Source organism: Sceloporus occidentalis, unplaced genomic scaffold (genome assembly GCF_023333645.1).
Source record: "Sceloporus occidentalis isolate IW3139 unplaced genomic scaffold, rSceOcc1.0.p SCAF_86, whole genome shotgun sequence".
NCBI lineage: Eukaryota > Metazoa > Chordata > Lepidosauria > Squamata > Phrynosomatidae > Sceloporus > Sceloporus occidentalis.
The window spans coordinates 998088-1025388 of NW_028317066.1; the positions used below are offsets into that span (position 1 = coordinate 998088).

The 27301-nt window shown below is 44.7% G+C and overlaps 1 protein-coding gene across 1 annotated transcript in view; it reads right to left on the reverse strand.

Moving 5' to 3' along the window:
• Positions 1 to 913: 913 nt before the first annotated feature.
• Positions 914 to 27301, reverse strand: part of LOC149284970 (uncharacterized) — a 32590-nt gene continuing 6202 nt past the window's right edge. Inside the window, exons 3-4 of the mRNA XM_089495905.1 lie at positions 26386 to 26813; positions 914 to 1801 (exon numbers count right to left, since the gene is read on the reverse strand). Coding sequence (XP_089352031.1) covers positions 1067 to 1801; positions 26386 to 26813 — 1163 coding nt within the window. The 3' untranslated portion in view covers positions 914 to 1066. The remainder of the gene's footprint in view (positions 1802 to 26385; positions 26814 to 27301) is intronic.

The window sequence follows — 27301 nt, forward strand, 5'->3', positions numbered from 1 at the left end:
TATACTTCTCTTCCCTTGGCACTTTCATTCCTTTATTCCTTCCTTCTCCTCTTTTAACATACATTGCTTCAAGGGGGTCCAAGGCCCTTTCAGCGTGATCCCAGAACCATGAGATTCCCCCAAATGAATGAGGGCTCTCCCCACTTCCCGCCCTCAGAGCAGCTTCAGGGGCTGAGAGTCTGCATGCGCAGATGCCCCAAAGACCCCTTCTCAGCATGCGCAGGGATCGTAAGGCCTTTGCTGCTGCTGCTGCTTATTCCGCTGGCGGCCTTTGGAAGAAGGGAAGGACTATGGCCTTTTTTCCTTCCTTCCAGAATGGAGCCCAAGCTGCAGAGCTGGACTCAGGAGGGAAAGACTGGGAAGGCTCTCCTTTGTACATATAGCTCTGTCTCTCTGAGTGTGTGTGTGTGTGTGTGTGTGTGTGTGTTTGCCTCTGTTTTTATGACTGGGAAAGGAGCTGAGGGCTGAGGAGAGAAGAAAGGGTACATTTTGTGCAAATGCAGAATTTCTGTACACCAATGAGTCCAGTGTGTTGAAACAACAAAAACTTTATTGCAAACACATAATCAGAAATTCAGCGCTTAAATCAGAGCTGCCCTCCCCAAACCAAACATTAAAACCCCAAAACCTAAAACATCACCCTCTTCCAAACCTAGCCCCCCCTCCAATTCCCACAGTCTATGCCCCACAGATAACAAGGCCCCCTTTGCCCTTCCCAGAAAATAGCCCTTTCTGTTAATGCCTGTCCCAAACTTTCTTCAGCCAACATCCCACAAATTCCAAATGCCATCATTCCCATAACTGTTCTAATCAGCTATAGCCAATGCCACCCCTCTGTTTAACTAACCTATTCCACCACCCATAATCCCCACTCAAATTTATAAACTAAAGCAATAATCTATACTCATGGCAATTAAAACCTCAACTCAACAAAATATAACTGAAAAACATAAAGAGACATATGGACACACAAACCTAACACACGAAATCACAAGGGCCTTTTCTTATCACCACAGGATTTAAAATATATTCTTTAGTATTGCTTATTGACAAATATAATGTTAGTTCATTTCTGGGATTTGTGTGGCATCTCTCCTGTGTGGACTCTCTGATGTCTCACTAGGCTTGATTTCGATGAAAAACATCTCCCACAATGCTGGCATTTGTATGGATTCTCTCCTGTGTGGACTCTCTGATGTGCCAATAGATATGACTTTGAAGAAAAACATTTCCCACAATGCTGGCATTTGTAAGGCTTCTCTCCTGTGTGGACTCTCTGATGTGCCAATAGATATGACTTGGAAGAAACACATTTCCCACAATGCTGGCATTTGTAAGGCTTCTCTCCTGTGTGGACTCTCTGATGTGCCAATAGATATGACTTTGAAGAAAAACATTTCCCACAACGCTGGCATTTGTATGGATTCTCTCCTGTGTGGACTCTCTGATGTGCCAATAGGTTTGACTTTGAAGAAAAACCTTTCCCACAATGCTGGCATTTGTATGGATTCTCTCCTGTGTGGACTCTCTGATGTGCCAATAGATATGACTTTGGAGAAAAACATTTCCCACAATGCTGGCATTTGTATGGCTTCTCTCCTGTGTGGACTCTCTGATGTGCCAATAGATATGACTTTGAAGAAAAACATTTCCCACAACGCTGGCATTTGTAAGGCTTCTCTCCTGTGTGGACTCTCTGATGTGCCAATAGATATGACTTTGAAGAAAAACATTTCCCACAACGCTGGCATTTGTAAGGCTTCTCTCCTGTGTGGACTCTCTGATGTGCCAATAGGTTTGACTTTGAAGAAAAACCTTTCCCACAATGCTGGCATTTGTATGGATTCTCTCCTGTGTGGACTCTCTAGCCTATTACAATAGAACAAAGGACAAAGATACTTCATGGCTAAGATATGGAGATTTAATGAACAAAACACCAGAAGGAAAATACAATATGAAATCTACGGAAGAAGTTAACGAAAGAGGAAACATGAAGGCTTGGTTTTTATACAACTAATTAAACAATCGTTTTAAGGCAGATAATAAAGCTCCTGAGTTAACGATGGATAACAATGAAATAGATAAAATTATGATGGACCCAAAAGGTAAACACATATCCAAATGTTATAAACTATTAAAAGAAAGAGATCTAGAAGATGAAATTATTAAACACAGCATGGTAAGATGGGCACGTGATATAAATAAATCTATAACTATAGAGGAACGGGAAAATCATGGAAAGGAACAAATAAACAGGGCCAAGTGGGAATGGGGCCTTTGTGAAGGTGGGGAACTGACCTTCCTGGTGCTGGACCTCCAGGTGAGCAATGCATTGGGCAAGGAGTCCCTCTCGCTCATCGCCTGCAGCCTCTGGTTCCGCTGGAGGCAGGGCCTCTTCTCCAGCATCACCTGGAACAACGAACCAGAACAATGGACAACAATAGATGGATGTGTGCATATATGTATATATGTGGAGGCATCTCTATCTAAGTGCACGCAGACTTATACCTTAATCTGAACACCTAGTGGCTGCAGAAATGAGCTCCAGTGCCTGAAGGCAACTCATAACCGTTGCAAGTCTCTAAACATAAATCTTGCATAGAACATGTCTTTGCATACATAACCATAGATATCTGTCAGAACGTGTGCATCTTCACACACACGTACTTACGTACATATGTGTATGTATATATAATTATATTTTATATATACATAAATGTGTGTGTATATATATATATATCATATATGTATATATATTAACTCTGTGTGTGTGTGTGTGTATACATATATATACAGTGGACCCTTGTTATATGCTGGGGTTTGGTTCCAAGATCCACCGTGTATAACAAAATCCGTGTATGCTCAAATCCGATTAAATATAATGGCAGAACAAAATGGTGTCCCTTACAAAAAGTGGAAAATCAAGGTTTGATATTTGAAATTTATACTTTTTTGGAACATTTTCAAACCGTGTATGCTTGAGTCCGTGTATAATAAATCCATGTATAAGGAGGGCTGACTGTATATATTCATAAGCCAACCTTCAGGGTGATGGCGTGGACTCCCATTGTCTTCCTCCTGCGGGCGAGGTGGACTCCGCATGGCCGCCCTGTGACGCCTCCCCAGGTGTTCTGTGCGGAGGAAAGAGGAACAGGAGACACAAGTGCAGAAATGAGCTCAGGTGCCTCAAGACAACCAATCATAGCACCCCAGTACAGGAAATGTCAACAACCAAGACTCACCCGTAATGGCATTGAGGTCCAATATAGGATGCCCAGCCAGCATCCAGAGATGCCACATCTCATCAAAAACTGGAGGTTTGTGTCATGGTGCGCAGTTGTTGCCATGCTCGCGCATGGCAAGATAGAAGGCTGTCCTCATCACCTTCACTTTGGAGGCCACCTGCTTCTGTGACCTCTCAGACCCCTTCTCCTCATCTTTCTGGCAATCTTTGAGTAGTTTGCCCTCTTAGGGTGGGATGTGGACCCCATTATGAGGTCCAGGTCCACATTCCTCTCCAGATAGTGATAGAGGTACTGGACCTCCCCATCTGTCCAGCGATTCCACTCTCTGGGCATTGTCTCTGGGCAGAGTAAAGCAAAGCACACTACCAATACTCCCAGCCTTAGGACCCAAAACTCACCTCAGGAGTTTGGGCCTGTGAGGGTCAACCTTTCTATTGTGGCAGGTGTTTGGGACTTTTATTATCCCACCACTGCCACCAAAATATGTGTGAGGCACACCAAAGATTTTAAACTATAGGTAGCATTGCTGTTTTTAACCTCACCATGAGTAGGGTTGCCATAACCCTCCAGCCGGCGGGACATTCCCGGTTTTTCACCACTAGGGGGCGTCCTTGCACGGTTTCCTCCTTGACTCCCGGTCTGTTGCCAATCTGGTGACTTTCACACCAAAATGGGTACTTTTCAGAGCCTTTGGTGTAATTTTGGTGCTTGGTTTTAATGGCAATTTTGAGAGTTGAAATAAGTTCCAATTATTTTTATTCAATTAGGGCTACGGTTTATTGCCATATTAACATTACAGGGACTTTTCAGGGATTTTGACTGAATATTTGGTGAGATATGGGGGGGGGGGGGGGATTTGGTGAGTTTTGGCCAAACGTTTGGGGAATTGTCTTCGAGGCTTGTTGGAGGTTGCCAGACTCAGGAAGAGGCGCTCCTCCTCTGTTTGGTCCCAGCAAGGCAGCAGTGGGGAGAGGGCCATTTCCTTTGGCACCGAGGCGAGGATGATGAGGAGGAGGAGGAAGAGGAGGAGGAAGAGGAGGAGGAGGAGGAGGAGGTGTGCGGCCATTTTCAATATTTATTTTGCCCCTGTGTATTCTTTCTAACTTTGACTGCCAGGGCTCAATGCTCTGGAAGTCTGGTGTCTGTGAGGCATTTTTAGCCTTCTCTGTTGGAGAGCTCTGGTGCCACAATAAACTACAATTCCCAGGATTCCATAGCACTGAGCCCTGGCAGTCAAAGCAATGTGTTTTGGACACAGATATCCTCCTTTTGTGAGTTAATGAATGAATCCAGTCCCTAGCCTTTCTATCTCTCTCACACACTGCAGGAGTAATAACTCACTTTGAGACTGCTTTAACTCAATGCTAGGGAATCCTGGGAATGCTAGTGTTTGGGAGACATTGAGACTTCTCTGTCAGAGATGGCTCTGAGGCCACAATAGACTACAATTCCCAGGATTCCATAGCACTGAGCCCTGGCAGTCAAAGCAGTGTGTTTTGGACACAGACATCCTCCTTTTGTGAGTTAATGAATGACTCCAATCCCTAGCTTTTATATCTCTCTCACAGACTGCAGGAATAATAACCCACTTTGAGACTGCTTTAACTCAGTGCTAGGGAATCTCGGGAATGCTAGTGTTTGGGAGACATTGAGACTTCTCTGTCAGAGATGGCTCTGAGGCCACAATAGACTACAATTCCCAGGATTCCCAGCACTGAGCAGTCTCAAACTGGACCATTTCTTCAGTGTGTGGATGCACCTGGTGAGGAATTCTGGGCACTGCAGTTCAACTACGTTTGGAGGGTTATGGAACTTCCTGTCAGAGATAGCCCTGGGGCCACAGTGTACTACAATTCCCAGCATTCCCAGCACTAACCCAGGACAGTTAAGTCACTCTCAAACTGGATTCTTTCCTCAGTGTGGCTGCAGCTTTGGTGAGGAACTCTGGGCATTTCAGTCCAGCATTGTTTTATTTCTGCAGTGTATTTTGGACCAGAGACAAGGTGACCAGGCATCCTCCTCCTTTTCCAGGACATGTCCTCTTCTGTCAAATGTCAAAATGTCCTCCATTTGGATCATGCCTAAGAAACATGCATTTATATTAACATTTTTTAAAAAGCATCAATTTTTTCGCATGTCCTCCATTTATTAAAACTGTGTCCTACATTTGAAAATGTTGTCCTGCATTTGTCCTGGTTTGGAGGTCCTGACTTATGGCAACCCTAACCACGATCCAAGTGATGTTTAAAATAAAAACGAAGGCTTATTGTAATACAGGATGGAATAAATATAACTCCTTTCAAAGCTTGTTCAATATGAATAAATAATTAGTGCTACCAAATTCCCTTCTAGGGCCCAAGCCCCATAGACTATAGACACAGTTAAGGTACGCAACCCATCCCTCTCTTTCCTAGAGTCTGTTTGCGACCCAAGTCCTTCCCTTTGGACTCAAGGAAAACCCCGTTTCCAGTCCCTCAGGAGGACTGCTAACAACCCAAGCCCTCACACTGCCTTGGCTAGAGCCTTCCCCTCAGATCAAAAGTCCCAACTGTCAGTCTTCTCCAACTGACAGCCACCGGTTGGTTTTCCCCTCTTCTCAGCCAGCACCTGATTGGCTGAGCTCTAGCTGCCTTTTCATTGGTCAGCTTGAGGCTCTATTCGCCACAGGGCCTTCCCACGCAAACTTTTTGCTGGACAGCAGATGGCGCTGTAGGAGGCTTTTGCGCATGCGCCAAAAACTCCAGGCTTGCTGGAAAAAGCCACTATTGATGGGTTTTAACGTGAAATATAGATATAGATATATGGATTATATATGATGATAATATATATATACACACACACACACACAGAGTGGACCCTTGTTGTAGGCCGGGGTTTGGTTCCAAGATCCCCATTGTATAACAAAATACGGGGATGCTCAAGTCCCATTGACTATAATGAGAGAGCAAAATGGAGTCCGTAATAAAAACTGGAAAATCAAGGTTTGATATTTTGTATTTATTCTGTTGTGGAACTTTTTCTGGCCGTGGATGCTATAAATAATCCATGTTTAAGAAGGGCAGCCTGTATAAGTATAATATATAGAAGAATATAAGTACATATAATATTATCAAAGTCAGTCCTAGTTAGGCATCAGAGAGTCCACACGGGAGAGAAGCCATACAAATGCCAGCATTGTGGGAAATGTGTTTCATTGAAATCAAACCTAGTTAAACATCAGAGAGTCCACACAGGAGAGAAGCCACACAAATGCCAGCATTGTGAGAAATGTTTTCATTTGAAGTCATACCTAATGACACATCAGAAAAGTCACACTGCAGAGAAGCCATACAAATGCCAGCATTGTGAGAAAGGTTTTCTATGAAGTCAAGCTCCATCACCTCCCTTGATCTTTTTAGGAAGGAATTAAAGACCTTTCTCTTCCGACAAGCTTTCGCCCATGTGCCCTGATTACATGCTGTTCTCCCCTGATATGCAATGGTTCTAACTTGCTAGTTTGTCTTCTTTGGTTTTAACGCTTGTTGTAGATTTTATAGTGGTTTAAAGCATTGGGTTATTTTTATGATGTTTTTATACTGTATGTTTTTATATTGCATATTGTGCTACACTTTTTTCCTTTGCTGTACCCCGCTTTGATCTATTTTTGGAAAAGTGGGTTATAAATAACAATTATTATTATTATTATTATTATTATTATTATTATTATTGACACATCAGAGAGTCCAGACAGGAGAGAAGCCACAAAAATCCCAGTAGTGAACTAGCATTATTTTTGTCAGTAAGGAATGCAAAGATTATATTTCCAATCCAGTGTTGCTAAGAAAAGGCCCTTGTGATTTGGCTTGTTAGGTTTCTCTGTCCATATGTCTGTTTATGTTTTAAGGTTGTATTTCGTTAAGATTAGGTTTTAATTGCTAATAGTAAAGATAATTGCTTTGGGCTGTAAATTTGGCTGGGGATTGTGGGTTGTGGTATAGGTTAGGTAGATGGGGGTTGGGATTTGTTGCAGCTGGCTAGAATAAACACACACATTTATATATACTCTTCTACTTGCATACAATTTAAACATAAGCAAATGCATGGAGAAATATGGAGGTACATATGAATGCACATGGATGCACCTGCGCATGTATACACCCCCACATTCTGGTCAACATCAGCATGTATATATAATCATAACTGTGTATACATTTACTTCCAGTCATAACAGCATAATTGCCCTGTGATTACTGTAATTGGAAATTTATACTTTGTGATGTTTTTGTGATATGTATTTAACACATGATTGGCTCCTGAGGAGACTCTGAGGGCTGCCATTGGCTGGAATCCCCTCCCTCCCTCCCACCATCCCTGGCCCTGATTGGCCAGAACCCTGGTCCCTCCCACCATCCCTGGCCATTTTGTCTTCCAGTGGCCATTTTGTGCTGCTTGTGACTGTTGGGAATAATGTTCCGGAACCTTCTCTGAGGCCTCAGTTGAACTGACCATTGGCTTCTCTTTCTCTCCTGAGGCTCCAGAGTCAGAAGGAGGCCAGGCTCCTTGGGCCAAAAGGAAGGAAGTGTGTCTCTTTGTGTGTCTTTTCTGAGAGGATTTTCTTATTACACAGCTCTGCTCCTTCTGGGGAACAAGGGTTTTAAAAGGGATCAGAAATGGGGAGGAGAGTTTTAATACAAGCCTTATTCTTATTCTTCACAAACATTGGGCTTTGGCCACTAAGAGGAGGCTAGTCCCCCAAAAAGGCCAAAAGAAGCTCCTTTGGGAGGTTTAAAAAGTCTCCCCAGTTTTCTTATTAAGAGATTTTCAGGCAAGAAGGAAGCTAACTGACCAGACCATTTCATATGACCAAGTAAACATAGAAACAAACAAGAACAACAAAAATAAGGATTAGACAGATAAGCAAATTGCTTATTTTTTTTAAAGGAAAACCGTTATTTGGTGCTTCTGCCCTTTTACAACCAACTCAGGCTGTATCTGCACTGCAGAAATAATCCAGTTCTAAAGTGAATTAATTCTTCTGTTTCAATCTTATGGAGTCCTGGGATTTGTAGTCTGTTGTGGCACCAGAGTTCTCTGGCAGAGAAGGCTAAGTGTCCCAAAGGTAAAAGCCCAGAATTCTATAGCACTGAGTGTTTAAAGCGGTGTCAAAGTGTCTTATTTCTGCAGTGTGGATGCAGCCTTCTTGGGAAAGGGGCTGATGATGGGGAAAAGCACTGGAGAACTCTGGAGGTTTCAGCAGATGTTTTATTTATTTATTTATGAGGCACTCATTTCACATCTAGCTATGGGGACAAAACCAGGGCCCTCTCCAATTCCCCATCCCCTCATCCTTCACCACTCTAATAAGTCATGGAGTATCTGTTGTGTAGGGGAGCTGCAGTGAATCTATGATAGGTCCAGGGTGCTTTGTTTGAAGTACAGGGAGGAAGGGGATACCCACCTCTGTATTGGCCCAAAGGAGGCATATGTCACTTGCGTATCTCACAAACACGATGCTGTTCTCTTTAGTCAACATTTTTTCCTGTTCTAGATCAGAGTCTGATTTGCCAATAAAGTATTGTTTTTTATCCGTTAGGAAGAGCTTTCTTAATTGTCTGTCAAAGAACCATGAAAGATCATAACCCTGATCATTAGGATCTTCTCGTGTCTTTACTCTATAAACAGTTCTATCTATTTGGATTAATTCTTTATAGGAGATCCAATTTGCGTCCTTTTTTGAATCTCTGGTCTCTTTTCGCAGGAACTTCATCTTGGCCCCCTTGGACACAGCTTTGGGATATCTTGTGCTGGAAGTGACCCAAGTGCAAGACCACCAGGACCCCTTCCCGCCTAATGGTCAACACAGAGGCCAAGCGGAGGGAGTTGGGCCCCAAGAGAAAGAAGATGCAGAGGTACAAGAACTCTTTGGTGAGTTGAGGTTCTTGACTATTACTTTCATCTGTGTCACTGCTGGGCCAGCTCTTGAAAGCAGGAGGAGAACATACTCTTCCAATTTAGCAGAGACAGTCCTGGTTAATCCTCTGTCACCCCACTTTTTCAGGGGCTTTTAAAAATGTCCCGGTTGCTCTCTTATCCTCCCATTTCCCCCCTTCTTAGCTCACTTCAGTTCCTGAGTGCAACTGAGTTTAAAGCCTATCAACTCAAAAGTGGGGAGAGGACAGGAAGGAAGGAAGCAGGGTATTGCCCTTCCCAGGAAGCTGAAGCAACAGCAAACTGCTGTGCCCTTCCTAGCTTGTGTGATCTTCCTCATAAATAACTTTGGCCATCTCCACCGCCTTCTGGATTGCTTATCCACATGTGTCTTGCTTTTCCAATTTGTGAAAAGTTGGGGGATGTGGGAGAACATCTCTGGATCTAAATATGGGGTGGGCCCAGTGGACCTCAAGTCCAGATTGCTTCCCAGAAATGTTTTTTAATAATGACATTTGGTTCTAAAATTTGGCAAGAAATGGCTAAATGCACCATAATTCTTTTGTGTACTGTAACTGTTGGGATAGTCAGTATCCTAATCCATCCTCAGTATCCCAGCCATGGCCTAAATTATATTGTATATTATATTGAAAGGATTCAAGACAAACTGGATCTCAAAGGCAGTAGCTTTTTTCTTGAGGACAGCATTTAAAGTTTATTTCCTGGACTGAATTCTGAAGTGATGAAATAAATATTTGGATGCACCATGTGCTTTCCTCGCCTTTTGTTTAGTCATTCTCTGGATGAGGGCTATTTTCTGTTGCAGGTGACCTTTGCGGATGTGGCAGTATATTTCACCGACGACGAATGGCAACTGTTGACAAAGAAGCAGAGGCTTATGTATAATTATGTAATGATGGAGAATTATGAGAACGTGGCCTCTGTGGGTAAGGAACCGGAATCCACTAGCATTATAGAATCATAGAGTGGTATAGACCACAAGGGCCATCCAGTTCAACCCACTTCTTCCATGCAGGAATACACATTCCAAGCACCATCCACCTCTGTTTAAAGACCTCCAAAGAAGAGGACTCCACCAAACTCTAAGGGAGTATATTCCACTGTGGAAGAGATCTTACTGTCCCAAGTTTCCTCCTAATGTTTAGGTGGAACCTCTTTCTATGTGGCTTGCATCCACTGTGGTGTCTCCTTTTTCTGTAGTAGCAGATAGCAAGGTTGCTCCATCCTCAATATGATGACCGTTTCCAATATTTAAACATGGATATCATATCCACTCTTAACTTTCTTTTCTCCAGGGTAAACATACCCAGCTCTCTAAGGTGCTTCTCATAGGGCTTGATGGTTTCCAGATCCTTCACCATTTTGGTTGCCCTCCTCTGGGCATGTTCCAACTGAATTGTGGAGCCCAGAACCAGACACAGGATTATTCCAAGTGAGGCCTGACCAAAGCAGAACAGAGTGGCACTATTACTTCCCTTGATCTAGAAACTATACTCGTATTGATGCAGCCTAGAATCACATTGGCCTTTTTAGCTGCCGCATCACACTGTTGGCCCATGTTCAACTTGTGATCTACTTGGAGTCCTAGATCCCTTTCAAGTGTAGTTTAATTGTGATAGAAACATCCTGTAGAATATTTGAATTTGTAGTTTAGTGAGGCGCTATTGGAGAGACACCAAAGGAGAGGGGCCTTGGGGATTGTGAGGCAGCCACGAACCTGACAAATTTTAAGAAGTGGTTTGAGAGAACTTCTGAGAATCGACTCAAATCCTTGTTTGTAGACATATTTAGGGGTTCCATTAAGCAATTATGAGTAATATCTATGAAGGGAGGAAAGGGGGACACAAACCTGCTTTTCCTCTAATGTTTCTTTTCCAACTTGAGCTTAGCTCCATGGTTGATTCCAGAGGCCCTTTGTTACCCAAAATGCTGGAGTCTGGGAAGGACACCCGCAAGAGCTATGCTTTTAGGGGAATGTGGTACTTAGCTGAAAGCAGACATATAGTTTGGTTGGAGCAAAAGTAACCTTGGGATTCAGCTCAACTATACCAGGCCCAGAAGCACACAGAACTGCAAAGGCATTTGAAATAGGTTTTTATGTTTTATTTAGGGGAAAAGCAATATACACACATGTACAGATATAGGTGTTCCCACACACACAAGAACTAGTAACAAAAGTGGGTGAAACGTGTGAGGCTTTGCTAATGGTAAAACTTTACCTAGCTGGATCTTGATTGCAATAGCTGAGGGTCCAGAAAGGGGAGAGAAGTCAGTAACATCCATGGCAAGTGGAGCTGGTGAGTGCAGTGAGGTGTTTAGCAATGTAAACCAACAGACTGTCTGTCTTTAATTGGACTGACGTCAAAGAACAGCCAGTCAGGGCAGATATTTATTCTGTGATTGTTTCTTGGGGTCAGAAACCGAGTGTTCAAAAAGGTTTATATCATTTTAGAAAGATTCCTGGGGGAGAGAATGGTTTGAAACCAAATTGAATGCAATGGGTGCTTGGTGGAAATATCTCAGACAAAAAGGATTAACACACCGGCTCTTGGTCCTTCTTGGCTCTGAATTCCTATTGCATTCACAATCCAATATACAGCGCAATCTGAGGGTGACACTCCCAGATGCAGCTCAAGAATAACATAGCAGAGTATGGAAACAAATATCCAGACATAGATATTGGCAATGCACTGACCACTTTTCACTTAAAAATAAATCAGAAACACAATTCATTTCAATTAAATCCTTGGAAGTTCTCTATCTTGAGTTGCAAAATAATACAAATATTTGCAAGCTCTACTCTGACTTTCATCAACTTCACCATCTCTTGCTCACACAACTCCAATCCAATCCACACCAATCTGCATGTGAGCTGTATACTGGTTGTGAGTTATCTCCTGGAGCCAAACAGCATGAAGCATCCTCTGCAGTTAGCTTGCATCATGCCTTGGGCTCTGACTCAAGACTCTATGGCAGTCTCACGGGATAGATGCCACCTGTCAATCAAAGTATTTTTGCAAATGGTTAATGGAATATTTTTTCAACAGTCCTTTGACAATCTGCTTCCACTGATTCCCTCATCAAAGTTCCCTCAATCTCTTCTTTGGTAGCTCCTATGAGTAAGGATACAATCATTATATGGATTTGGGGGCATCCAGAACAGGGTCATGCTCAGGTCACTCACACCAACTTTATTAATCTAATCTAAAATAGGGAGGGGTGAATGTGGGGCTAAATCTTGGGATAACATCTTCTCTTAACACTGAGATTGTCTTGTCTGTCATTTTCCTTGTTTACAGAATCACTTGTCAGTCATGAGAGACTCCACACAAGAAAAAAGTCACATAAATGTCAGCATTGTGCGAAAAATTTTGCTTACAAGTCATACCTAGTGAGACATCAGAGAGTCCACACAGGAGAGAAGCCATACAAATGCCAGCATTGTGGGAAATGTTTTGCCTACAAGTCAGTCCTTGTCATGCATCGAAAAGTTCACACCGGGGAGAAACCATACAAATGCCAACGTTGTGGGAAATGTTTTCCTCAGAGGTCAAGCCTAGTGACACATAAGAGAGGCCACACAGGAGAGAAGCCATACAAATGCCAACATTGTGAGAAATGTTTTTCTTTGAAGGCAGTCTTAGTGAGACATCAGAGAATCCACACAGGAGAGAAGCCGTACAAATGCCAACATTGTGGGAAAGGTTTTTCTCGGCGGTCAAACCTAGCGAGACACAAGAGAATCCACACAGGAGAGAAGCCACACAAATCCCAGTAGTGAATTAACATTGTTTTTTGTCAATAATGAATACAAAAAATATATTTTCAATCCAATGGTGCAAAGAAAAGGCCCTTGTGATTTTGTTTGTAAGCTTTGTCTGTCGATATGTCTGTTTGTGTTTTAAAGTTGTATTTTGTTATTTTTAGGTTTTAATTGCTAATAGTATAGATAATTACTTTGGGTTGTAAATTTAGCTGGGGATTGTGGGTTGTGGTATAGGTTAGGTAGTTCGGGGGCTGGGATTTGTTATAGATGTGTAGAATAGTTATGGGAATGATAGCTTTTGCAATGTGGGGGATGTTGGCTGAAGAAAGTTTGGGGGCAGGTATTGACAGAAAGGGATAGTTTCTGGAAATGGCAAAGGGGGGCTTGTTAATTGTGGGGCAGAGACTGGGAATTGGAGGTGGGGATAGGTTTGGAAGAGGGGGGAGTTATAGGTGTTGGGGTTTTAATGTACTGTTTGCTTGGCGTGGGCAGTTCTGGCTTAAACACTGGATTTCTATGTGTTCTCAATAAAGTTCTTTGCTTTTTCAACACATTGGACTCTTTGATGCACAGAAGTTCTGAATTTGCCCGAAACTGACCTTTTCTTCTCTCCTCAATCCTCAGCTCCATTCCCAGCCATAGGAACAGCAGAGGCAAACACACACACACACACACACACACACACAAGCATACAGGATACACAGAGAGATCTTTATTTCCAAGGCAGAGCCTTCCTTTCCTGCCTTTCCCTCTTGAGTCCAGCTCTGCACCTTGGGCTCCGTTGCGGTCTCCTCGAAGGAAGGGGAGGCCGCTGAACCCGCAGAGCATAACTTCCTTTCCTGCAAAGGCCTCCAGAGGAATAAGCAGCAGCATCTAGGCCCTGGCAATCCCTGCGCATGCTGAGGAGGGGCATCAAGGGGGATGTTGAGGTCTCCCAGGACCAAAAGCCTAGGCGAATCCAGCAGCAGCACAAAGACCAGTTGTGTTAGCTCCGCTGGGGAATCTGTTAAAGAACGGGGCAGACAGTAAACCCACAGAATCCCCAGAGTTTCCCTAGTCTTTAAGCTGAGGCAAATACATTTGATGTGGTCTATCTTATGGATAGGTATCCTGGCCAAAGCAAGATTGTCTTTATGGACCAAAGCGACGTCCCCTTACCTACTCACTGATGGAGAACCCGGCTGGTAAGGCCTGATCCCAGGTGGCAGAGCTATCATCACCCAGCCAGGTCTCCGTGAAAGAAGACAGGTTAGCCTCTTCGTCCAGTAGGAGATCCTGGACTATCTGCATTGTATTTTTGACTGACCTGGCATTACACAAGAGAAGGGAAAGGTTCTGTGGTTGATTTGGTATGCTCTCCAGCTCTTTTGGGATAGCGGGGTGAATGGAAGGGGAGAGAGATATCTGTCAGGCTCCTAACTGCAGCCCCTCTTGCAACACAAAAGGCAGTATTTTAAAAAAGATCAGCTTTTATTGAAGGAAATACATGCAATAGAAGTGACTTTTTTGTCAGGAATGAAAGAAAGTATACATATATCACTTTTATAACCATATCAATTAACCTGACCCCATTAACCAATAAAGCTAATTAACTGGATAGCCCTTTCCCACACAGTGTCCTTCCATCCGGGATTCTGGCAGCGTTTCTAAAAACAATTAAGCTCTCATGTGCCTTTTCTCAATCACTGCACCTGTGACTTTCGACCACAGAACTCAGCCACACAACAGTTTAATTAACATTATGGCTTAACTATATATATATATATATATATATATATATATCCCATCAATCCCAATCTAATATGATACCATATGAAAATATAATAAGCATAAACACATAACAACATAATACAATATAACGATACCAATAACTATGTTCCCCCTCCTTTTACAGAGACCAGTCTTTTAAACTCCAGCCTCTGTTAGAAGGGTGATTCCCACACATTCCAATCCTAGCAAACAAGAACATACTTTAGCCATGATCTCCCTGCCTCTTTCTAGTATCTTCTATTAAATCACATATTAAAACATATTATTTTAACCCACCATAAATCCCATCTATCTTAACTCTAATCTAAACCTATAACCTTTATGGCATAAATCCCAAATTAATAAATGCATGAATAAAGCTATTCATGACATATTGTGACTTCAGTCTGATGCTCCTTGGATGAAGGATTGAGACAGTACTATTGTGACTTCAGGGTGGTGCTCTTTACCTGAAGGATTGGGACTGGCCCATTGCAACCTCAGGCTGATGCTCCTTGCCTGAAAGACTGAGACGGGAGAATTGTCACTTCAGACTGGTGCTCCATACCTGAAGGATTGGGACTGGCCCATTGCGTGTCAGAAACAGTGTATAAGGGTTCTGTCATAAAGAGTAAAATATTAGGGTTTGGTTATTAAAGTAGGAGTTATAGTTGTAGTTCATAGTAGGTAGTGTAGAGTGATGGGTTATAGAGAGCATGTAGGGGGAAATGTTAGAAGGACAGATCGAGTGGCTTTTAGATGAAGGCAGGCGCTTGGAGAGGAGGATGGGGTTGCAGCTGTAAATGGTTATCAAGGAAGAGTGAAGCTAGCTTGGGAACACCACTCTTCAAGGTGAGGCTGTCTGGGAGAAGGGAAGGGAAGTATAGACAACCTTGGGATCTATGCAACCTCCGCTTGTGTTGCTTTATCTTGGGAATTGGGGGCTGGCTTAGGGAGGGATTGAGCAAGTACCTTTGGACTTCAGACTTTGCAAAAAGGTGTTAATGGATGTTTCTCCTTGGATTCATCAATAAAGCTGCTCTTGTTTCAAATGGGTTTTATTTTTTGAGCACAGGACTGACTCCAGATCTCACCGTTTGCAAAGTATCACACTTTTAACTCCAAAGGAGACCCAGGAACAAGAAGAGTCCTTGGAGAACCCGTTGGTTCTGGAGAGTCTGGTGGTGCCTTCTTCAGAGGAACTAGGAGCCAAGCCCAAGACTGGGAAACCTCCTGAAGCTCACACCATCCAGGCCACCACTGGAGGATTTGGGTTTCCAGCCCCAGACTGGGGAAAGGAAGGGCGTTGGGGGCCAGAGTGACAGCCTGGGACCTGGCAGTGGGGGAGTCGCTTGATAGAAGAACCCCAGCAAAGATGAACTCCAGGTAGACGTTTATCGAATGGAGGAAGACAGAAAGGAAATAAAGGACCTATGAAGTGGATGGTGTCCAAGTTAAAGATGTAAGACAAATGTGTGAGTTCTGACTTAAACCCAGAGGAGAAGAAGAAACAAGGAATGGTGTTTTAACACAAGCTAAAGAACTAAACAAGATGGTTCCGTGCAGAGCATTGATGTGAAGGAGGGATTTGGCAACTGAGACGAAGAAAGGCTGAGGAATTTGGAAACTGAAGTGGGGAGATGTTCAGGTGTGTCGAACTATGACCGGGAAGGTGCTTTTTCTCCTGAGTCACAATAAAGCAACTGACAGGACAATGGACTAATTTGAACAGAACGACCTGCCTTTGAACAGCTGTCTCCTCCCGAAAAGGAGAAGTTGAGTAATGGGCTGCAATGTTGCAAGACTTCAGCAGCCAAAAGCCAGAGAGAAGAAAAGTATAAGGATCCTTGCCTTTCACCCTAATTTTGTTGGCACCAAAAGCGCGGCAACGATATCATCTCCAGCCTTCGAGGACAACTGATCAATGTCCGGCAGAAGGAAAGTGTGTGTGCGTATTGTATGAATGTGCGAGTGAATGAAAGAGCTCTTTATAATCAATGTTTGTATTATTTTTGTGATTTAATAAATGTTGCATGTATAGTGTTTAAACCCAAATTTGGTGTCTCACTATCTGTCTTAGCCCTGCTCTGAATAAGTCCTCAGAAAGAGAAATTTTCATTACACGCTCTCAGGTTAAACAGGTTGCCCTTACAAACTTGGGCATAACAAAGATGTGCAGGAGGAAGATGTCAGAGGCGAACTGGGGGCAGCTGATGCTCCTTGCCTGAAGCATTGAGACTGTCCCATTGTGACTTCAGTCTGATGCTCCTTGCCTGAAGCATTGAGACTATCCCATTGTGACTTCAGTCTGATGCTCTTTGCTTGAAGCATTGAGACTGTCCCTTTGTGACTTCAGTCTGATGCTCCTTGCCTGAAGCATTGAGACAGTCCCATTGTGACTTCAGTCAGATGCTCCTTGCCTGAAGCATTGAGACTGTCCCATTGTGACTTCAGTCTGATGCTCCTTGCCTGAAGCATTGAGACTGTCCCATTGTGACTTCAGTCTGATGCTCCTTGCCTGAAGCATTGAGACTCTTTGTCGCTGGGCCCCGAGCTCCTTCGGGGCGGGGGGGGGGGGAGAGGTGGCCCCATGGGTTCCATAACAAACAGTAGGGAGCCTGAAGTATGCTGCAAATAACTTTAATTAAACATAAACATAGGCCCAAAGGCAACACAACTCTAGCAGTTCAACACACTGCCAAAAAGAAAGTAAAGTCTCATCAATGCGTGGCTACCTGGCCACTTGGTTCTCTTCACCTGGCTAGGGCTGCCTAAGGAGCTCTGGTGTCCGTGTCAGCTAGGGCAGTCCCAGGCTCCTGACTAAGGCGTCCCCAGGTTCCCCGGTCTGGAGGCCAACACCAGCCCCTAATATCCCACAACAGCCGGGGTCCAGGATGGATTACCGGTCGGGCTTGATATGGTTCAGGGTCATCAGCCGTGAGATGAGCCCACAGAGGCCGCCAATTTTCGCCTGACAGATGCGCCTCGCCTCGCCTGCCAGGGCCTGCATGCTGACCTCTGAAGGGGCACTGGTTAGTCTCAGCTGCGAAGGTGTCCCACACGCGAGCTTCTACCTCTGCCACGTATCCGGTCTGTCCTCCGTCCCACAACGCATTAAGCCCCACAGACTCTGCCTTCCGCCCCCCATTGCCTCTGGCGTTTCCCCTTTTCTATCCCCTAGCCCCGCCCTTTCGTCGGCCTCCTCCCCAGATACAGCTGCTTCTCTTTCCGCGGGCCCAACTTCGCCCCTCTGGGCGTCCTTTGGGTCCTCCAGGGCGCCGTCCTCTATGGCGGGATCCCAACCCGGCTGCTCATCCTCCTCTACCCTCTGACACTGTTCCATTGTGACTTCAGTATGATGCTCCTTGTCTGAAGCTTTGAGACAGTCCCATTGTGACTTCAGTCTGATACTCCTTGCCTTAAGCTTTGAGACTGTCCCATTGCGGTTTCCAAATGCTTCACCATTTTAGTCGCCCTCCTTTGGAGGTGCTCCAGTTTGTCAACATCCTTTTTGAATTGTGGTGCCCAAAACTGGACACAGTATTCCACGTGGGACCTGACCAGAGCAGAATAGAATGGCACTATTACTTCCCTTGATTTAGACACTATACTTCTATTGATGCAGCCTAAAATTGCATTGGCCTTTTTAGCTGCTGCATTGCACTGTGGACTAATGTTCAGCTTGTGGTCTACTTGAACTCCTAGATCCATTTCATACGTATTTTCATTCATCCAGGTGACCTCCATCCTATATTGGTGCATTCCATTTTTCTGCCCTTAATGCAGTACCTTACATTTCTCCGTGTTGAATTTCATTTTGTTTGCTTTGGACCAGCTTCCTAGTCTATTCAGGTCATTTTGAATTTTGATCATGTCCTCTGGGGTATTAGCTACTCTTCCTAATTTGGTGTCATCTGCAAATATAAGTATGGCCCCAATTCTGTCATCCAAGTCATTGATAAAGATGTTGAATAGCACTGGGCCCAGGACAGAACCCCACTGGACACCCCACTGGTCACTTCTCTTCAGGATGAAAAGGAGTCATTGTTGAGCACTCTTTTGGTTCGGCTGGGCAACCAATTACAAATCCATGTAATGTTACCTTGTCTAGCTTGTTTCATGTTTTTGTTTTATATACTGTTTAATTTGGTTAACTGCTATTAGTGAATTGCCAAGAGTGGCCACCAGATGGCGCTCCAGGATAGAAGTTGGTGAGAAGCCCAAAGAGGCTGCAGTGCCCTGAGTATCCACAAGAGGGCGGTGTTGTATTAGGAATGTTCTTTATTGATAAAACCAAAGTCTATGGGGACTAATGTGATTTTCCATTGGCTCCCCATTCCTGAGAGGGCATGGCCTCCTTCCCTTTACTGGACCTTCCTCTGCTCCCATTGGCTGCCTATTCCCCATAAAAGGTTTCAGCCTTATCCCAGCAACAACGGAGCAAACAAGGCCCCCCTCTCAGTTGCCCTGAAAGCAAAAGGACCACTGGAAGGAAGTGGGGAGAATTCCAGCGCTGCATCATGGGAAATTTGCAACTGGGGGGTTTGTGGTGGTGAAACAGAGCAGAAGCGAAGCTGCATTCCACACCAGACCAATTCGGAGTGGAATCAGAGTGAGCTTGGAAGCGATTTCTGTGCATTCGCTTGCTACCGGTTTTCCCCAAAATGAGGGGTCACTTTGGAATCATTGCAGAAGCCCCACGGAAGGAGCCCCCATAGAAAAGAATCACTTGTGATAACACTCACATTATTGCATGAATTTGCATCATTGGACCCACGGTGACTTCGGATCTGAGTTGCAAAGAGCTGCAAAAACCTCCGTGTGATAAACATAGTCTTTGAGATTTCACAAGGCTCTGTGGTTTTAGGAACAAGAAACTGATTATCATAATTGTTGTTGATAATAATAATAATAATAATAATAATAATATCCCATTCTCCCTCATAAAGGGACACATATGAAATTACAAGTTTGAGAAAACAAACTCTCCTTTCCTGGCATTTGCACCCATTGCTCCGTCTCCCGGTCTCCTCTGCTGGGAGGAGGGAGAGCGTGGAATTCTGGGAAAGGCTGGCGGTTGGCTTGGAGCCTGAATAGGGTTCTAGAAGGCTGGTGGCTTTGACCGTTGGCTGCTTAGGAAGAAGAAGAGCTCCTTCTGGGTTTCCTTGGCAGGAAAGGGAAGGTGGGGGCCTCGAGATGGCGATGGGAGACCCCCAAATTTGGTTCCTCTGAGAGAAGGATGGCTGGGGGGAAGAGCCCCCAATTTGGAGCCAAGGATGGGGGTCTGGAGGTTCTTCTGTAGGGAGGCAGCTTTGGGGGCTTGAAGCAAGGAAGCCCCCTCCTCCTCCCCTCTTCTCTGGCTGCCAGGCCTCCTCTCCTCTCTTGGGAGTCTCTGTGGGGCCATGAGATTTTGGAGAGGGATCCAAGAGAATCAAAAGGAGGCTGGGACCAAACAACCTCAGAATATGATCAAGATTACAAGGTTCTTTCTGAGGAAGGAGAGGCAAACTAGGAGAGGCTGCAGCTGTTTGCTTTTGCCTGAGCCTCTGGGAAGGACCTCTCTTCTCCTTTCTCCTTGGCTGTCTTCATGGAGGACAGACTCCTTTTGCCCTTTGGACTCAGTTTGCAGCAATGGCAGTGAGCTGAAGAGAAGGGGAGAAATGGCAGGAGGAAGAGGAAACTGTGGCCTTTGAAGAGCAGCTGAAAAGGTGGGAGGCAGAGGATGAACCAGGGAAGGGTCCCTGCCAAACTGGGAGAGTTGGGGGCATTCAGAAGGAGCTGGGCCTGGAAATGGAGGAGGAGAAGCGGGCTTATAAAATGACCTCCATGGATGAGGAAGCTGGGCCAAGCCCATGACATACAATGGCCCAGTGAAACGATGTCCATGTTGTAGGAGTCAGTGTGGCCTAGTGGTTTGAGCATAGTGGAACTACGACTCTGGAGATCAGTGTTTGAATCCCAGCTGCAACATAGAAACTCACTGGGTGACTGAGCAAGTCATACTGTCTCAGCCTTAGCGGAAGGCAATGGGAAACATTAAATATAGACATATAATATTGCAGTTGCTATGGTTGTTGTTACTGGGTAGTTGTTGTTATTATTGCTGTCTATCTATACATTATGATTTTATGTAGATTATTGGAAGAAAAAATAAATAAAAAATAGACCCATTAATATCAATCAGACACATGAGTCCTACCCAGCCCTCCTCCTATTGACATCTTTGGGAGTGATGAAGGCTGGGGCCAACCCTACGATTCCAATCTTAGCCCCATTTTCTAGAAATTAAGGGGATGTACAGGCCGCCCCTTTTAGCACCAGATCAAGGCCATGGCAAACACATTGCTTTTTGCAGCTCCTTTTTGCACTATGATAAGGATACGCCGTGGCCTTGATGTGGGGCAAAACGGAGCTCCTTTCTGCGCTGCGGAAAAAGTGCCATATCCGCCAACAGTGTGGCTTTTCTGGACTGCTTTGGCACTGCGTCATCTGGATGTAGCACCAGAGGAACACCATGTCGTCACCTGCAATGTGGTGCAGTGTGCAGCGTCACACCGGCATGTGGGAAGAGGCAGGGAGTGCGCTGTGCAGACGCCATCTTCACCCTCATGCCGGCTAACGATGCTGGTCTCTACGCCCCAAAAAGGCCCAGTGAACTGTCTTAGTCTTTCGGCATTCACAAGATTCTCTCTCTGCGGGTTTGGAGGCGAGACTCCCTCTCTTTCTTGCCAAGATAGAGACTTGTTCAGGGAAGGCTTGCCATGGCCTTCCCCTGAGGCTGAGAGAGTGTGACTCCCCCAAAGTCACCCAGTGGATTTCCATAGTCCCATTTCTCTCCCTCCCCCCCCCCCAATAACTCCTTCCTCCTTCCTACACTTTGGCCCTATTCTTCCCTATCCACCCACCTTTGCCTCCCTTCCCATCACTTGTTGTTGTTGTGTGCCTTCAAGTCCTTTCTGCCTCCTCGCCACCCTCTCATGGGGTTTTCTTGGCAAGGTTTGTTCAGAGGAGGCTCACCATGGCCTTCTTCCGAGGCTGAGAGAGTGTGATGCCCCACCCAATGGATTTCCATGGCCAAGCTGGGATTTGAACCCAGAGTCATAGTCCAATCAATGCTCTAGTCCACACTGGCTCCAACAATCCACTTTAAAAGCTTGGTCTTTTTCCCAGATGTCTTCACCTCAAAGGAAGGCATCACAAAATGGAAGACATTCAAGAAAAAGGGAGGACAGGACTCAAGAAAAGCTCCAAACACCCCTAGAAATGTTAATGCATGCTTCTTAGTCATGCTCAAAATGGAGGATGCTTTAGAATACCTCCTGGACAGAAGGTTGGAATGGAGGACATGTCCTGGAAGAGGAGGAGGTCTGTCCTGCCCTGAGGTCAACCTACCATGGGGTTTTCCTGACAATATGAGTTCAGAGAAGCTTTGCCATGGCCTTCCTTTGAGGCTGAGAGAGTGTGGCTTGCCACTCTTGGTGGCTGTGCCTACTATGTGTCTTTTCTTTCTCAACCTGGAGCCATTCCCATCCTTTTTTCATAGGCTGCATCTACACTGCAGAAGTAATGCCATTTGACACCGCTTTAACTGCTCTGGCACCATGCTATGGAATCCTGGGATTTAAATTTTGGGAGGAGAATTCGCCTTCTCAGTCAGAGAGCAGTGGAGCCACAACAAACTACAAATCCCAGGGCTCCATAGCATGGAACCCGCAGGATGACCAGATGTCCTCTTTTTCTGAGGTATACCTTACAATTCAGTCTTCTGTCCAGGAGGAATTCCAAAAATGTCCTCCCTTTTGAGCATCACTAAGAAGCATGAATTTATATTTATATGAGGGGTTTCAGCTTTTACTGGCCATGTCCTCCATTTTACTTGAAAGCCCTACATTTTGCGGTGCCTTGTCCTCCTTTGCGGTTAGTACAACTGGTCACCATGGGAGCCAAAGGCGGCTAAAGTGGTGTCAAACTGCAGCCCCGGTCCTCTCACCTGGTGACTCTATGGGTTTTCTTTCTTGTGAGACCCTTTTCTGCCCCTTGGGTGAAGATGTTTAGTTTTTAGGGGTCATACATGGACCACTACTACCCCATAAATTCATGGGATGGGACCCAGATTTTCCCACATCATTAGAATGAATAATGCTTCCAGATTGCAAAAGGAAGATGTGTGCATTAGTCGCCATTCCAAATATCACAACAGTCAATTAACCTGTAAAAACCTAATTGGCTTTTTGACTAAATCTCAATATTGTGATGAGAGATTGGAACCTAAGTTTTATGTCATGTTTAGCTTTAATAAATGAAACAGTGGAAATCAAGGAGTGAAAATAATTATGAGGGGCAACGGGTGCCAAAATATTTCTCGCCTAGGGTGGCAAAATACCTAGAGCCGGCCCTGGGAACAACTGTCCCCAAGCGTCTCCATCTGGAATCTGCTTGAGAGATAGGACTAGAACCACCACAACGTATTGTCCCCATCCTCAATTTCCTCAAACCATTCTGGATGCCATGGTCGACAGTATCAAAAGTTGCTGAGAGATCTAAAAGCACCAGCAGGGTCACGCTTTCCCTGTTGATATTCAAGTGGAGATCATCTACTAAGGCGACCATAACAGTTTCGACTCTGTATCCCATCCTGAAGCCAATTTGAAATGGTCTAGATAGTCTGTTTCATCCAAGACCGCTTGGACTTGAAGAGCAACTGCCCTCTCAAGCACCTTGCTTAGAAATGGAAGATGGGAGACTGGTCTGTAATTGTTCATGTCCAAGGGATCTAGGGAGGGCTTTTCCATAAATGGCCGTACCACCGCTTCTTTTAAGCAAGATGGAAAATAGCCCTCCCTAAGAGAAGCATATCTCAGGTGAGTCCTAAGTGCATCTCCTCCTTGGATGACCAGCCATGAAGGGCAAGGGTCCAGAGGGCAAGTTGTCTTCTTCACACTTCCAAGGAGCTTGTCCATGTCTTTGGTACTTACAGATTCAAATAGACCCAGTATGATCTTATTCACAGAGTCACTGGACACCTCACCTATAGCCTCTGCAATAATGCCAGTGTCCAATTCGGCTCTTATCTGAGAGATGTTCTCTGTGAAATAGTAATTTAAATTGTCAAAGTGAGCTGTGGAAGACTCTAATAATGAGTTCTGGGGGGGAAGATGCCTGAGTCAGGTCCCAGATGCCCCCCCCCAACTTCAGCACTCCCTTTATGCTTTTCTTTCCTTGGCACTTTCACTCCTTTATTCCTTCCTTCTTCTCCTTTAACATACATCCCTTCAAGGGAGTCCAAGGCCCTTTCAGCATGTTCCCAGAACCGGGGGGGGGGGGGGGGGGCTGAGGGTCTCTCCGCTGGTCCTCCTCCACAGGCTTGTTTTGAAGGGAAAGGTATGTATGTGGGGGGGGGGGGCGCTAATCCAGAAACTGTGGGCCTATAAGCTTAGTTCCCAGGTTGCCGGGGGGGTGTCAGTATCCCCAGAAGGGATTTTGGGGTCCCTCCATCTCCCTCCTCTTGGCTTTGGCCTAGATTTGGGTCTTCTCTCCCCCCAGACAGACCCCCCCCCAGAGAAAACTCCACCCCTCCCGAATAATGTTGTTTCCAATGCTATTGAAGTACCTGGGCCCCAAGGCCATGCCTCTCTCCAAAGATCCCACCTGCCCTCTTTTCTCATAATAACCCCCCAAGTACCTGGGCCTCAAGGAATCCCTTGAAGAGGGGGCAGGGAAGGGAGAGGAGGAAGAGGAGGACTGCCTTTCTTTGGGGGGAGGAGATCAGGGTTTCCTTCCTTCTTACAACCCCCCCAACTCCCCCCCTCCCGAAGACCCTGCAGCCAAATCTTTGAACGAACGAGGGCTCTCCCCACTTCCCTCCTTCAGAGCAGGCTGTGAGGGTGGCAGGTTCAGGGGCTGAGACTTTGCATGCACATTTGCCACCAAAGGCCCCTCCTGACCATGCGCAGGGACTGCAAGGACCATGCTGCTGCTGCCGCTTACTCCACTGTCGGCCTTTGGAAGAAAGGAAGGAGCCCTGGTGGCGCAGTGTTTAAATGCCTGTACTGCAAAACCATAAGGTTGTGAGTTCAATACCTGTGAAAGGGTTCAAGCTTGACTCAGGCTTGCATCCTTCTGAGGTCGCTAAAATGAGTACCCAGATTTTTTTTGGGGGGGGGGCAATTAGCTTATCATTGGAAACTGCTCAGACACTGTTAGTTCAGTATGAAGCGGTATATAAATGACGCTGTATGTTTTTTGTTTGTTCCAGAATGGAACCCAAGCTGCGGAGCTGGACTCAGGAGGGAAAGGCTGGGAAGGCTCTGCTTTGTACATATAGCTCTGATGTCTGTCTGTCTGTCTGTGTGTCTATAAATATGTGTGTGTTTGCCTCTGTTCTTATGGCTGGGAATGGAGCTGAGGGCTGAGGAGAGAAGAAAGGGTCAATTTTGTGCAAATTCACAACTTCTGTGCATCAATGAGTCCAGTGTGTTGAAACAACAAAGAACTTTATTAAGAACACATAGTCAGAAATTTGGTGTTTAAGCCAGTACTGCCCCCCCCCAATCCAATGAATACATTACAACCCCCAAACCTAAAACTCCACCCTCTTCCAAACCTAGCCCCCACCTCCAATTCCCACAGTCTATGCCCCACAGATAACAAGGCCCCCTTTGCCGTTCCCAGAAACTAGCCCTTTCTCTTAATACCTGCCCCCAACTTTCTGAAGCCAAAATCCCACACATTGCAAAAGCTAGCATTCCCATAACTATTCTAGACAGCTGCAACAAATCCCAGCCCCCCATCTAGCTAACCTATACCACAACCCATAATCCTTAGCCAAGTTTATAACCCAAAGCAATGATCTATACTAATAGCAATTAAAACGTAAACTTAACAAAATATAACTTTGGCCCCATACAGACTGCCAAAATAAAGCTGCTTTGGGTCTCTTTGGGGGTATGCTGTTTAAATGATGCATGCACCCTAAGAGTCCGGAAGCTGCACCAAAACTGCACTCCAGTGCTTAGGAATGGCATGTTGCTTTGGCGCGACCTCCGGACTCTTAGGACCCATGCATCATTTAAATAGCATACCTCCAAAGAGACCCGAAGCAGCTTTATTTTGGCAGTCTGTAACAGGCCTTTAAAACATAAACAGACATATGGACAGACAAACCTTACAAACAAAATCATAAGGGCCTTTTTGCTGCTGCATTGAAAATACATTTTCTTTTAAAAAAATTATTGAACAGTCATTAAAAAGACATACAAGACAAAACATTAGTACACACTTAAACATATTTACACAATATACAAAGTATATATATATATATATATATATATATATATATAGCCAAATTAGTTTCTGTATCTCTAAACTATGTATACTTCCTAGATGGTGTCTAAACTTCTTAAATTTTCATTTCTTCTAGTATCCTGTTTTAATCTTTCAGCAAAGAAAAATAGAGCTAGATAAACAAAAAACCAATCTCCATTTTTACTTGGTTCTTGTTTCTACTCTTTAAGAGAAGAGGAGATTAATTCATCCTAATTTATATATGTTTTCATAGTTGATTTGAATTGAAAAATCAAGAAAAGAACCTTTTTTTCTGAAAATATATTTTCTGTATTCCTTCTTTACAAAAATAATATTAGTTCACTGCTGGGATTTTTTTGGCTTCTCTCCTGTGTGGACTCTCTGATGTGTCACTAGGTGTGACTTCGAAGTAAAACCTTTCCCACAATGCTGGCATTTGAATGGCTTCTCTCCTGTGTGGATCCTGCGATGTTCTAAAAGGTGTGACATCTGAGAAAAACCTTTCCTACAATGCTGACATTTGAATGGCTTCTCTCCTGTGTGGACTCTCAGATGTGTCACTAAGTGTGACTTTGTAGAAAAACCTTTCCCACAATGCTGGCATTTGAATGGCTTCTCTCCTGTGTGGACTCTCTGATGTGTCATTAGGACTGACTTCTGAGAAAAACCTTTCCCACAACGCTGGCATTTGAATGGCTTCTCTCCTGTGTGGACTCTCTGATGTGTCATTAGGACTGACTTCTGAGTAAAACATTTCCCACAATGCTGGCATTTGAATGGCTTCTCTGCTGTGTGGACTCTCTCTTGACTCACAAGTTTTTCTCTAAAGAAGGACAATGACAGATAAGTGAAAATCAGAGTTAAGAGAGGAGGGTGTTACCCCCAGATTTAGCCCCCATTTACCCTTCCCTATTTGACAGTAAATTAATAAAGTTGGTGTGAGTGACCGAAGCATGATCCTGTTGCAGATACCCTAAATCCATGGAACAATTGTATCCTTACTCATAGCAGCTAGCAAAGAAGAGACTGGATGGGGACTGCCTTGAGGGAATCAGTGGAAGCAGATAGTCAAAGGACTGGTGAAAAAATGTTCCATTAAAAATGTGCAAAAATACTTTGGTTGACAGGTGGCATCATATACTCTGAGACTGCCATAGAGTACAGAGTCAGAGCCCAAGACATGATGCAAACCAACTGCAGAGGTCACTTCATGCTGTTTGGCTCCAGGAGATGACTCACAGCCAATACAGTATACAGCTCACATGTGAATCGGTGTGGATTGGACTGGTGTGAACAAGAGATGGTGAAG